We start from the raw sequence: 14,697 nt of genomic DNA on the forward strand, positions 1-14,697 counted from the left end.
TTTGCACATTGCACAACATGCAAGTGCGACCTCAGCGTGACAAAGGGTGGAATTACTGACTTTAAAACGCATGTAGAAGGACCCAAACACAAAGATAAACATATTTTCATTATGATGTTCTTTTTCAACAGTTTGCAAAAACACAATATTTCAATTAATGTAAAAACATGATAATAACAGTTTTAATTTAAATTCTCCTAAGCTATTTTTTTTTACATTTCATATCGATTTTGAGTGAATCGCATTCACTCCGGACAAGCTCCGGAAATGGGACAAGGTTACTCCTGAAATGGGGTCGACGGAGGTCTGCAGCTCTGTATAGACGTTATCAGGCATGATCCATCGTGTTTTTTTTCTTTAATTTGTATTCCTTTTCTCACATTTTTTCTTAAGGGAGGTACTGCTACTCAAGAAGACTCAGTCTATGCATATGATACAATGAAGAAGGACCATGATAAGTATGATATACCACCCAGGCATCCATTTTCAACTCAGCAGGATGTATATGATGTGCCTCCCATCCGTGACAAATACAACACTCAGGTTAGTGAGCAGCATTTAACGTGGAAGACAACACCTTGTAAATAATAACATCTATTTGTCCATCTACCCATGTATAATTTCTTGACACACCACACACAAAACGATACATCAATTCCAAAATAACATGTTTGAAGAGAAATTAATACAGTTGTACCTCGACATACGAAAGCCCCGACATACGAGCAATTTGAGATACGAGTAAAATTTTGAGCAAATATTTATCTCGAGATTCTAGACAAATTTTGATATACGAGCAGACAGGCTGCTCATACATCATGGCCACTGTCTCTCTCCACCCAACTCTCTCGTGTAATGTCTCACTGGTCGCAACTCCCTCTTTGTAATGTCTCTGCGAGCACTGGGCGGAGCGTTGCATTTTTTCAGTGTTTTTTTCCCGTTAGTCAGTGTGAATGGCGTATATACTACTTCTCGTTGGCAAGTGGTCGTGCGTTATCCTATTGTGAGGACATTTGTGTGCATCGTTTTGGGAATATTTTGAAGGGAATACAAAAGGAAACAATCGATAGGTTGCATGTGAAAGTCAGGGTGGAGGCGGGGCAAATAGAGCCAACCCGGCCGGGAGAAGAAAGGTATCAAAATGTAAAACAAAATTAGAATTAAGTTTAGTGTAAGGTTAGATAAATTTTATTTTTGAGTGTGTCTGCATCATAATCCAAGTTCATTTAAATTTGTTTATGTTATGTTACGAGCGTGTTGCCGTGCAGTCAGGGTGGAGGCGGGGCAAATAATAATTTGGAAATAAATTCTTTAAATATCAAACAATGGGATTTTCAGGGTTTTTTTCCACATTCTGTCTCTCATGGTTGAGGTTGACCCATGTTGACAATTACAGGCCTCTCTAATCTTTTCAAGTAGGAGAACTTGCACAATTGGTGGTTGACTAAATACTTTGCCCTACTGTATACACACACACACATACACGCCATTCAACAATGTTTCTCCTCATAAGAGGTCTTCTGAGCCATTCTTTGTCTGGTCCCCAGAGCTACCAACTACCCCTGAATTTCTGGGGTTAACCCGGAAATACAACGCAAACACCGGGACCCCATACAACCTCCCTAAAATCCCCCAAAAATTGTCACTTACATTTTTTTAAGCAACCATTTCGGAAAAGTACCAAATTTCCAATTTAAATGCCTCGGAAATCACACCATTGCTACGGCTTCTGCCTTCTTGATTCAATTGCACTGTAAAGCGGAAGAATTTGCTAACATGAGTGCATAGTGAATCATCCGAATTACAAAATCTGACGAATCATTCGTCTTGTGCGACTTCAGCATGGCAATCTATTTGGAATCAATTGTATAGGTAGCTTTAACATTTTAGTTTTCATTTTTTTCACAAGGGTAGTAAGTATTATTAAGGCTGACTAAAACCCCTGTGTTTTGTTTTGAAACAAATTCTATCATTTCCGGGGTTGTTCTAAAGCAGGGGTTCTTCACCTTGTCGGAGCTGCTGAACCCCACCAGTTTCATATGCACATTCACCGAACCCTACTTTAGTGTAAAATAAAATATGATTTTTTTTAAATTTCAAGATAAATAAATTCCTTTCAGCACTTATTGGCCAATAAATGTCACATGATCATCTGCAGCCAGTGATGGTCAAGCGGGGCATGTTATCGTGAATAGACATGATGAGTCGATGTGTCTTGACCTCCGTGGCAGAGGGTCCACCGAACCCCTAGGGTTCGATCGAACCCAGGTAAGGAACCACTGTTCTAAAGGAAGTAGGCGTACACAGCACTGGTAAGTCTTATGAATGTGCCTCCTCGGAACAAGCGCAAAATGGAGGATGTTGAGGCCGTCTCCAAAAGGACCGACATTTGCACATTGCACAACATGCATGTGCGACTTCAGCGTGACACATGGTGGAATTATTGACAGTAAAACGCGCATAAAAGGAGCCAAACACAAAGATAAACGTATTTTCATTATGCTATGCTTTTTCAATAGTTAGCAAAAACACAATATTTCAATTATTGTAAAAACATGATAATAACAGTTCGATTTGAATCGTCCTACGTTATTTTTTTTTTACATTTTATATCGATTTTGCGTGAATTGCAATAACCCCGGAAAACTCCGGAAATGGGACAAGAGTACTCCTGAAATGGGGTCGATGGAGCTTGACAGCTCTGGGTTCCTCACCTCAGACCAGTTTGCCATGGGTGACCCTACCAGGGGCACAAAGCCCCAGACAACATAGCTCTGAGGATCACTGGGACACACAAACCTCACCACCACGAAGGGTGATGACTCATCGGGAGTGAACCAATCAATTTTTTTATTTATGTTGACATTCACCTGGGGTGTCCCGTAGAGAGAAAATTAACTTTTAACTTTTTGTTGTTGCAGCCATGTTATTTCTTTATGTATGTATAAGTGTATTTGTAGTATATTGTTGTCAAAGAAACTATGAACAGTATATTTATAAATGTATTTGTTTATCAGGGAATGTTTATGAGAACCCTGTGAAATTAAAATTTAAAAATTCTGAATTGAACGATTGTTCAAATACATATTTTCTCTGTTTTTATTTCTAGGTTTATGATTTCCCACCCACAGTTAGTAAAAATATTTCTGTCACTCATCTTACAAAAGAAGAGACCTATGATGTGCCCTCTCATTTGACCAAAGAGAAACTCCAAGCGCCTACACTTCCTGGCCAGTACATGGTTAGTAGTCTAAATGAAGACCACAAAGCAATTTCTGCAGAGGTATATGACGTCCCACCCCTTACATTATCCAAAAAACATGGCAAAAAAGAAAAAGCTACCAATCTGGCTCAGGAGATATACAGCTTTCCAGCTGTAGGTGAACCTACTATGGATGTGTATGACATCCCAAGAGAGCAAGAAGAGCGGGAATGCGCAAATGTCTATGACGTACCACCACAGGTAGGGGATAGACTTACATAAGCAGATCTAAATTTTAGCTGCTTATTCTGTTCAAGATTTATGATTACATTTAGTTCGTTCTTCTTTGTGTGAGGTCTCTAAAACGTGTGTTTCAGGTTGTCCGTGATGCCCCGTTCCCAAGTGAAAACATGACTAGACCTTTCAAGCGACACTCTGCTTCAAGCACTGGGAGCACATTAAGCAACAGCTCTTCTTCATCCTTGGATTTGCTTCCTATCACTGACAATGAGAAGTACTTGTCATCTTCTGCCCCTGGTTTATTTCCTGGAAAGCCTCTCCTGTTAGACCTGGATCCAGCCATGGAGCGGCTTTCCCGCCTTCACCAAGCAGTTGAGCTAAGCATCTCCATAATGATGTCGTTCGTCACAAGCAACTGGCGTAGTCCGGAAAACTTGGAGAGTAATCTCCCAGCTATTCGCCAAGCTGCCGATCGGGTGGGCATTACTCTCCGAGACTTTTTGGAATTTTCCCGGGGTGCGGTAACAAACGCCAGCCAGGCAACCGACCGCTCTCTACAGACCAAACTCGGACGACAGGTGGGAAAATTGGAGGAAGTCTTTAAGAGTTTAATCACACAGACTCAGAGTTTAGATGCCGTTTCTTGGTCACATACAGAACTTGCCAAACCACAACAAAGTGATGCTTTAGACCAGCTAATAATGACAGTCCGTGGAATCCCAGATGATGCCAAACAGCTCACTTCCTTTCTGCACGGCAATGCCTCATTGCTTTTCAAACGGAGTCTCCAGCAGTTACCGCTTCCTCCATTGCCAGGAGTGAATAGCTTGGGGAGTGTGAGTTATCCACCAGGAGACAGGACGAACATTCAGTCACGGCCGTTACCCTTGCCACCAAAGTTTGCTGCTGCAGACCAAGAAAGTGAAGAGAGTCTCTATGAAACCACCGAAGAAGGATGGATGGAGGACTATGACTATGTCCATCTGCAGGTATTCTTCATTGTTCAACTCTGGCCTTACAATCCATCCATCCATTATCAATACCACTTAGGGCAAAATACACCATAGGTTGACAAGTCAGTTAGTTGTCGGACACACATAGAGACAGAAACCCATTCGCCCCCACAATCACACCGCCTCTGAGTAGGGATCAATCCCACACTGCCTGCACCAAAGGCAGGAGAAAGAATCACTGCACCTTTCGGTTTAAAAGTAAAATTTGAAAACAAAGTGAAGTATTAGGTGGGGACAGAGATGAATGATTCATCAAATGAGCATTGTCTGTTCCTACAGACAGTGTTTTCAATGCATCTTGCACAATCTTATATTCAAAACACTCCCAACGTTGCAAAACATTCAACAGCATGATAATTAAAACATATTTATGTTATTTTTTTAGGGTAAGGAGGAGTTTGAGAAGAGTCAAAGGCGGCAACTGATTGAAAAATGCAGCATCATCAAAAACAAGGCACAATTGGAGCAGCAGCAGGTGCGAGACCATTTTATTTTGTCAAATATGGATTTCCACAGTGCGTTGACTGTATGTCAATAAAGTCAATACGGAAACTACTCGCAGGGTTCTCGAAATTGTTTAGTGACGGTATTTGTGTTTTTGTCTAGTATTGTTTTTAGCAGCAGAGGCAGAATTTTGGAGGTACCATATTTTAACACCTATAAAACGCACCGCCCTAAAGGGCGCAGTCTCAGCTGCGAGTGTATTTTCAGTTTTTTGTCAATACATAGGGCGCTTCGTGTTAAAGGACGCGCTGCTATGGTTGTGCTAGCATGACACAGCATAGCACATACCATGCATGCTAGCGTATGTTTTAAAAAGGGCAACGGGAGCAAAACTGAGTTTGATTTTGTTTAATTGACGTAATGTATATTCGAGAAAATATTAGTCAAAGTATTCAAACATCTACAAATCTGTCAAAGTCCTCATCTTCTGTACTCACTGGCCAACAATGCTGGGTTCCATAACATTGTCAGTGTCAGCGTGTTCGTCGTGGGGTTTCGTGATAGTGATTCCATGTGGACGAAAACTCAAACTACAGTGCTCGGCGGCACTTTCGCCCAGGCATCGACAATCCATTCCAAATCGTCACGTAACTCGTGCGACACTGCCTACCTGTCTTTGTATGGAACCTCTATTTAGCGGCCATCCGACCTTCATCACTCTGAAGCCGTTTGCAAAGCTGTTCCTCCTCGCTGTTAAATTGTGTTCGATCCAGTGTTCCCTCTAAGCTGCGCGCGTGCGCAATTGCGCACTACTCTCGTCTTCTCTGCGCAGCAGCAATCATATGGCGCGCAGTAAAAAAAAAAAATCGGATTTTTATTTTTTATTTTTTTTTATTTATTTTTTTTTTACCCATGATGGCGCCGTTTAAGCGGCAGCCAGTGGCAGTAGCTCTGTCCACTTATGTTTTTCGTGTTTTACAGCATGTTTTACATGAAAAATGGACAGGTCGCCGAATGGACGTTCTGCCGAACGTTCATTCGGCGACCTGCCCGTCTGTCAAACGTCCAATGCGCGAAACGTCTTTAGGCGAATCATCCGAGTACCGATGATGTCGCTCACACTGGTACTCAGTGCGCTCAGGGAGGTTGACTTTCTGCTCAGACCAACGAAAAATTAGAGGGAACATTGGTTCGATCCATGGCTTCTGTCCATTTTCCAAGCGTTCACACCCGCATTCTGTTGTCATTCACGTCAGGTATTTCCTCTGTATAGGTCTAATGTGCTGTTTCTTTGAGTATTGAGAGTGTTTTTGAGGGTTAAAAGCGCTACGAGCACACGGAAGTCAAATGCCTTGCCACTCCCCTGGGATGTTTTGAATGGATTTACCGTAACGCTTGGAATGCGCGGGGAGGCTACTTTAAGGGTGAACGTCCGCTGTGTTGATCGCAATAAGTAGCGTGTCGGCAAGAAGTAAAACCAGTCATTTAAGCGGTCAGGGTCATACAAAAAAAAATAATTTAGTGCACAAACAAGGCGCACCGACCGATTGGGCGCATCGACCATTTTAGAGAAAAACTTAAGACTTTTAAGTGCCGTTACTCTATAGGTGTGAAAATACGGTAGTTCTTTTACAGATAAATAGAAAAAAATCTACTTCTTCTGCTTATCTGAGGTCATGTCGCATGGGCAGCTGCAAATTATCTTTTCATTTGTTGAGTAGAAATATCTATTACTCATTCATTTATTCTTCTGTACCATGCATCCTCATAAGGGTTGCGGGGGTTGCTGAGGCCTTTCCCAGTTGACTTTGGGCAAAAGGCAAACTACACCGGTCGCCTGTCAGCCGTAGGACACACAGAGAGACAGACAGCCATTCGCACTCAACCATACCGCCACCTGAGGAATCAAGCCCGCCCAACTGCAGCGAAGCCAGGCGATACAATCTTTTTAACTAACAATGTGGAAATGAGGCATAAGAAGCACTTATACTGTATTTTACGCATATATATGGCGCACCTTCAATTAATGGTCTATCTTAATTTTTTTTCATATATAAGGCGCACGGATTAGAAAACGCAATAGTAGTAGTAGTGGTGATAGTAGTAGTACTAGTAGTGGTAGTGGTGATAGTAATAGTAGTGATTGTTGTGGTAGTACTGGTGGTAGTGGTAGCAGTGGTAGTAGGGGATTGTGTTATACATCCTCTAGATGGAGCTGTAGTACTAGTAATAGTAGTTAGGAATTGTGTTATGAATTAACTTGATGGTGCTGTGCTAAAGGGAATTTCATACAATGATTAAAGAATATTGATCCATATATTAGGCACCTAGGATTATAAAACTTCAAGTAGGCATTATTTTCCTAGATTACTAATATTGGAGACATGAATAGTTACCTGTCAGTTATTTTACATTGGCCCATTTGAAAACATAATAACAAGTGTGTTCTGTGAAATAGTTTTATTGAAACCTGGTTTATCATATACATCAGTGATGCAGAAAATTTAATGTAAATTTAAGCACATAATGTCGTTTTTTTTAATTCAGCTAGAATCATAGCCAACTCATCTTAACCCATTAGTAGAGGGTAGAGTACTACTAGTAGTAGAGTAGTAGACTTCCATCTCTTCACTTCATCTAGCTCTTCTGGGAGGATCCCAAGGAGGTCCAGGGCCAGCTAGGAGACATAGTCTCACTAGCATGTCCTGGGTCAGCCCCCGCAGCCTTTACAGGTGGGACATGCAACACCTCACCAGAGAGGCGTCCAGCAAATGTCCATAAAAGTTATGAACAGTATCTGTGACATAGAGCAGCCTTTGCAGTGTCCAAGGCTCACTGGAAATGGATTTGACTTCCTGACAGCTACATGGACCAAGGTATGACACTGGTCATACAGGTATCAGATCCCCTGTTCCCAATACTCCCGGAGCAGCCCTTAGGTCAATATTTTTCCATCGGAAAACTCGCTTACAACTTTAGCTTTGCTGCGTGATTGCACCAATTTCACCGCTTGTTTTTCTATTTGCACATACTCCGACAGCCATTCCATCTTAAAAGAACCATACGTATTTCTTTTTTACTTTCGCTTGTTGAGTGGCTCTGCTTAGCCCAGTCATTTCACCATGATAAAGGCTTGGCAGCAGCTCCACAGAACCATTAGCTATATGCTAAGCTGCAAGACACAGGCACGTACAATGGGGCAAATAAGTATTTAGTCAACCACCAATTGTGCAAGTTCCACTACTTGAAAAGATTAGAGGCCTGTAATTGTCAACATGGGTAAACCTCAACCATGAAACAGAATGTGGAAAAAAAAGAAAATCACGTTTGATTTTTAAAGAATTTATTTCCAAATTATAGTGGAAAATAAGTATTTGGTCACGTACAAACAAGCAAGATTTCTGGCTGTCAAAGAGGTCTAACTTCTAACAAGGTTTCCACTCGTTACCTGTATTAATAGCTATATTATTAATATCTGTTTTAACTCATTATCGGTATAAAAGACCCCTGTCCACAACCTCAGTCTCTCACACTCCAAACTCCACTATGGCCAAGACCAAAGAGCTGTCGAAGGACACCAGAGACAAAATTGTAGACCTGCACCAGGCTGGAAAGACTGAATCTCCAATAGGTAAAACACTTGGTGTAAAGAAATCAACTGTGGGAGCAATTATTAGAAAATGGAAGACATTCAAGACCACTGATAATTAATCTCCTTCGATCTGGGGATCCATGCAAGATCTCATCCCGTGGCGTCAAAATGATAAAAAGAACGGTGAGCAAAAATCCCAGAATCACACTTGGGACCTAGTGAATAACCTACAGAGTGCTGGGACCACAGTAACAAAGGCTACTTACTATCAGTAACACAATGCGCTGCCAGGGACTCAAATCTTGCACTGCCAGACGTGTCCCCCTGCTGAAGCCAATACACATCCAGGCCCGTCTGCGGTTCGCTAGACTGCATTTGGATGATCCAGAAGAGGACTGGGAGAATCTGTTATGGTCAAATGAAATCAAAATAGAACGTTTTGGTAGAAACACAGGTTCTCATGTTTGGAGGAGAAAGAATACAGAATTGCATCCAAAGAACACCATACCCACTGTGAAGCATGGGGGCGAAAACATTATGCTTTGGGGCTGTTTTTCTGCAAAGGGACCAGGACGACTGATCTGTGTAAAGGAAAGAATGAATGGGGCCATGTATTGAGAGATTTTGAGTGAAAATCTCCATCCATCAGCAAGGACATTGAAGATGAGACGTGGCTGGGTCTTTCAGCATGACAATGATCCCAAACACACAGCCAGGGCAACAAAGGAGTGGATTTGTAAGAAGCATTTCAAGGTCCTGGAGTGGCCTAGCCAGTCTCCAGATCTCAACCCCATAGAAAATCTGTGGAGGGAGTTGAAAGTCAGTGTTGCCCAACGACATCCCCAAAACTTCACTGCTTTAGAGGAGATCTGCATAGGGGAATGGGCCAAAATACCAGCAACAGTGTGTGAAAAGCTTGTGAAGAGTTACAGAAAACGTTTGGCCTGCGTTATTGCCAACAAAGGGTACATAACAAAGTATTGAGATGAACTTTTGGTATTGACCAAATACTTATTTTCCACCATGATTTGTTTTTTCCCTCCACATTATGTCTCTCATGGTTGAGGATTACTCATGTTGACAATTACAGGCCTCTCTAATCTTTTCAAGTAGGATAACTTGCATTGCAAAATGGTACAGAAAGCATTGTAATGTGTCTATTTTTTTACAATACTAGTTGGATTTTATTTTGTGCGCTGCATATGTTTGCTGTGCGCAAAGAACACGAGAGTAGTGCACAATTGCACACACTCGCAGCTTAGAGGGAACATTGCTTCAAACCCGGTCTGCCAATCGAGAGGCACTGTCAAACACAAGACAAGATAAACACACAACATCCAAGTCTTTTAGGAACTCTGGGCGCATATCCTCCATCTCCGGGGCTTTGCCACCAAGGAGCTTTCTAACTACGTCAGTGACTTCAACCCCAGAGATAGAAGACTCTACCTCAGAAATCCCGGGCTCTGCTTCCTCGTGGGAAGGCATGTCAGCGGAAATCATCTTCAAAACCAACCCTATTCCTACTATACACAGTGTTGGTGGTGCACAGCATTGCCCTCCTGAGGCGCCGGTTGGTGGAGCAAAATTTGTTTGAAGCCGTTTTTCATGGCTTCGCTGAACTCCTACCATTTCCGGGCTTTTCCCTCAGAGACCACCAAAGCAGCTGCCGTTTTGGTCAGCCGGTACCTGTCAACTGTTTCCAAAAGAGGCCTGACAGGAGTCCTTCTTAAGCTTGACAGCAGCTCTTTTTCTGGGATTGTCGCCACGGCAGGCACCGACCACCTTACAGCCGTAGTTCTGGGCGGCTGGCTTAGTAATAGAGGTGCGGACCATGGTCCAGTCTGACCCAATGTCTCCCACTTCCCCTGGACATGGGCGAAGCTCTGCCAGAGATGGGAGTTGAAACTCCCTGTAATAGGGGAGTCTGCCAGGCTTTCCCAGCAGACTCTCACAAAATGTTTGGGTCTAGCGCGGCATACCAGCACCCCCACCAACAGAGACCAAATGGGTGGCACTCAGGGCAGAAGAAAAAGCGAAATTTCACCGTAGAGGAATAATGCGCCCAATAATACAAACAGACGAAAAGGTCGTTGTCTTGCCTTTTCTTTCGTTTTTTTTACATTTTGCATCGTGCACATAAAGACTATGTCGAGCGTATTTCCAGCATTGTTTGGATTTTGAATCACCGTTTAAAATGCCTGCTAAGCGTCCTGCGTCGTCATCAATGAATCTACCATGCGTTACATCAAGAAGGAAGAAGCGAACATTTGGAAGAGGGCAACAATATCCATTTCCAGGGACACCAAGCAAGCGGTAACCACAAAGAATAAAATCATCGTTAAGATGGAGAATGTCCCATCAGTCTGGATCTTGGACTGTAGGGAGAACATTCCTCTGGATAACAACATGATTAGAACCAAAGTCAAGACCTTTCACGATAGCTTAGCTCCTGACGAAGACAATGAAGATGAACCTCGGCCTCGTTCCTGTGCTACGAATGAGCCTTGTGGTTTTATTGCAAGCAAGGGGTGATTTGAAATGTTTAAGAAAAGATATGGTCGACAAAGTGTTCCACTGTACAGGGAAGCCTCCTCGGCAGACAAAGAGGCAACGAAACGGTACGTCGAGGAAGAATTGCCTCACATAATTTAAGAAAATGGTTGGTTATATTCCAGAGCAAGTTTTGAACATGGATGAGACTGGCCAATTTTGGAAGAGGATGCCTTCCTGGACATTCTTATTCATAGATGAACTGAAAGTACGGATCATCATCATATCTGGAAATGCTGCAGGCTTCATGGTAAAGTCAGCCTTAAGTTCAACCGTCCTCGTGCTTAAAAAAAAACAAGAACAAAGCCTTGCTGCCTGTCTACTGGATGAGCATCGGGAAAGCCTGGATCACAAAAGCCGTACAAAAAACTGGTTCTTAAACTCTTTCATCCCAAACGCAAAGCTGTACCTCGTTGAAAGGGGGCTGCCCTTCAAGGTCTGGACTGTGCAGGAGGACTCCCATAACCTGTTTTTGGATTTATATTAAGCGGAGAGGAGCTATTTTCACTGTGAGTACAGTATTTGAAGTATTTACAATTTTTTATACAGTCATACCTCTACTTACGGATGCATGTAGGTACGAAATTTTCAGGTTATGAAATGTTTTATATGCAAATGAGTGACTCGAGATATGAAAAAGATCCAAGTTACAAAATCCACCAAAAAGTAAATCTATTTCCTTATCCATTATTTTATTTTGAAAATATTGTCGCGCATGCATTGATTCTCACTTTAGAACATCGCTAACCTTTCCTGGGCTCTCATTTCATCGCTCTCATTCTATCTCATATAATGACAATAAAAGCATTCAATTCAATTGTCTCACAACAACCACTATCCATGTTTCAAGATTCTCTCTTAGATACCTGTCCACCTCAGGTAAATGCTCCCCTTATTAATAATTGCAATTCCCTTTATTAAGCTATTAAAAACCGTACAAATGCAACGCGGCACATTTTCACACACACGCACACAGGGCACACGTAAAAGGCTAAAACAGGGGTCGGGAACCTTTTTGATGGAAAGAACCACAAACAATTCAGATTTTCAAATATTATTCCTTGAAAGCCATACTCAGAATTTAAAAGTATACATATATGAAAGTGTGCATTTTTTGTCATTTCACCACTTTTAAAGTAAGAAAAAGTCTCTGAATTCTTTTGACAACATTTTCACACTGTTTCACAATGTGTGCAGAAATCTAATGAAGAAAAAAAAGATTAAAAAGGCGCTACAGGTAATGTCAACGCCACAGAACCGACGTGATGCTCCTATTGATGTGTACGGGGCTCAGCTCTCTCACCAGCAGTTTCCCTATTTTACCTCACAGGTTAGCGTAGAGCCTGATGCACCAATTAAAAGAGCCACATATGGCTTCCGAGCCATATGTTCCCTACCCCTGGTCTAAAATGTAGTACTCTTGCCACCTTCTGGCGGACAAACGCAGGTATCACATCTTCCATTGTAACGGCCGCGGAGGGAACTATTTCAGCGGCGCAGGGCACATTTTCATATGCTTTATTTATTTTAAGACATTAATAAAATCGAGTTTGAGGGCACGAACCGAGTGCTGGACGTTCTTCAAAGTTTGCTGGTAGACAGCAGAATTCATTCTTCCATCAATCACCAGCCCGTCATCCTGGTCCTGAGGTAGCAAAGCAGCCCCAGACCATCACACTGCCACCACCATGCTTCACTGTTGGTATAGTGTTTGTTTGATGAATGTGTTGCCATTTTTTCGCCAAATGTAACATATCGCACACCTTTCAATAAGTTCAACTTTTGACTCATCAAGTAACAAGTTAGTATTTTTTCTCTGCCTTGATAAATAAAATCTTCATTTAGAAACTGCATTTTCACTTCCCTTGGGTCGTCTCTGTGTCATACCAAAATTGATTTGATGGTCTGAAACCTGTGTGTGATAAATATGAAAAAAACGTAGAAATCAGGAAGGGGCAAATACTTTTTCACGGCACTGTATGTTGTATGTTCTTTTCTTGAAATTGATGTGCTTTGTATAAAGTGAAATGCAACTATCTAACACACCTACAATTATAACAGATTAAGCAGTTTGATCGACTGGAGCAGGAAGTGAGCCGGCCTATCAACAATGACTGTTGGGGACCTGTTTGGGTCCCCTCTTTGATTCACGCTCAAGGCCACCATGTTGCACAAAATGGCTCCTCCAAGCTCTCCGACTCTGACCGCCAACTTCTTCTTTTCTACCAAGAGCAGTCTGAGCAGGACTTTGCAACCGTTAACAACGCAGTCGATGCCTTCTTTAGTACCGTAAACTCCAATCAGCTACCTAAGATCTTTGTGGCTCACAGCAAGCTTGTCGTCCTGAGTGCGCACAAGCTGGTTTTCATTGGAGACACATTATCCCGTCAGGCCAAGTCACCTGAAGTCAGAGCTGAGATTAGTCAGAGCAGCAACATCCTCTGTACTAAACTCAAAGACATTGTAATCAGTACAAAAGCAGCAGCACTGCAATATCCGTCAACAGGAGCAACCAGGGAAATGACTGAAAAGGTGAGCAAACTGGCAGAATGTACCCATCAATTCAGAAATGTGCTGGGACAGCTGCTGTTGCTTTAGGATGAATGACTGGGAATTATGGGAAGGACCACTTATTTACAAAAAATAATTCCTCCCTGGCAAGCAGTAGCCAAGCAGCATCGTTACAAGGGAGGAAACTTGTAAAACATCTGGTATTGTTTTCCTATGCTCTTATACAGCACAAATGATATGGACTTTCGATCAAATGAGTGTGACTCTTTATACTAACTGACTTCGGGTAGAGGTTTAGCCTTGCTCATACCAACAGCCGAATGAAAGGGGGGAAAGGTTGCGTTTGTGTTTAATTGAGCGAGCGCGTATAAAGTTTTAATATACGACATGTATAAGTTTGTATATAAGATATATGCATTTTTCATGCACAGTGCATAATTCCCAATGAGTTATTTTAAAAATTCTGAAATCACAATGGGGCGGATCGGTGAGGACTGGTTAACATATCCACCTCACAGTTCTGGCATGGAGGGTTCCATCCTTGTGAATGCATATTTTTGCTGGTTGTTCATAGACTCAAGGTGACCTATTCCTTTTGAAGTGAGTCCAAGACACTGTACTGCTATTTCCCATAAAATGCTCCTGAGGTGGCAACGTGGCAAAGTGTGGACGAGCTTTTAACATTTCCCCTCTATTAATATCAGTCCACTGGAAACATTTAATATTCCAAATTGAAATTCTTGCCGGTATAGTATTTTGGTATTTGTGTGGGTGCATGTAATCTCACCAGTGTTTCTGTCACTTTTACTGTCTTTTACTGTCAAAATGACTGCTGAAAAAGATCAATCTTTAGTGGTAGTCCAAAATCTTTGCATGCTACTGAACTTGAAACAATATTAACCAATGTCACACTGGATACTGAATTCATATTTAAATACCCATTATTTGTGTTTCAATTTTATTTGTTTCAATTTGGATCAGAAAATGTCAATATTTTTCTGGCAAATTGAGATGATTCATCTCACAACATTGATACATTTAGTATGGTAAAATGAACAGTGTTGTTCTATATACACCATGAATATTGGACCAATGTTTTTGTAGTATTTTGTTCAGGGTAATACCACAATAAATGACTACAAAGA

At 41.9% G+C, this 14,697-nt stretch overlaps 1 protein-coding gene across 3 annotated transcripts in view; it reads left to right on the forward strand.

The window, feature by feature from the left end:
* bcar1 (BCAR1 scaffold protein, Cas family member) overlaps positions 1–14,697 on the forward strand; it is a 41,630-nt gene extending 26,933 nt beyond the window's left edge. For all 3 annotated transcript variants that reach the window (XM_077596928.1, XM_077596929.1, XM_077596930.1), the window contains exons 3-7: positions 394–543; positions 3,110–3,463; positions 3,580–4,431; positions 4,841–4,930; positions 13,103–14,697. In XM_077596928.1, the coding sequence (XP_077453054.1) occupies positions 394–543; positions 3,110–3,463; positions 3,580–4,431; positions 4,841–4,930; positions 13,103–13,639 (1,983 nt within the window). In that variant the 3' untranslated portion in view covers positions 13,640–14,697. The remainder of the gene's footprint in view (positions 1–393; positions 544–3,109; positions 3,464–3,579; positions 4,432–4,840; positions 4,931–13,102) is intronic.

This window comes from Stigmatopora argus, chromosome 3 (genome assembly GCF_051989625.1).
Source record: "Stigmatopora argus isolate UIUO_Sarg chromosome 3, RoL_Sarg_1.0, whole genome shotgun sequence".
NCBI classification, from domain to species: Eukaryota; Metazoa; Chordata; class Actinopteri; order Syngnathiformes; family Syngnathidae; genus Stigmatopora; species Stigmatopora argus.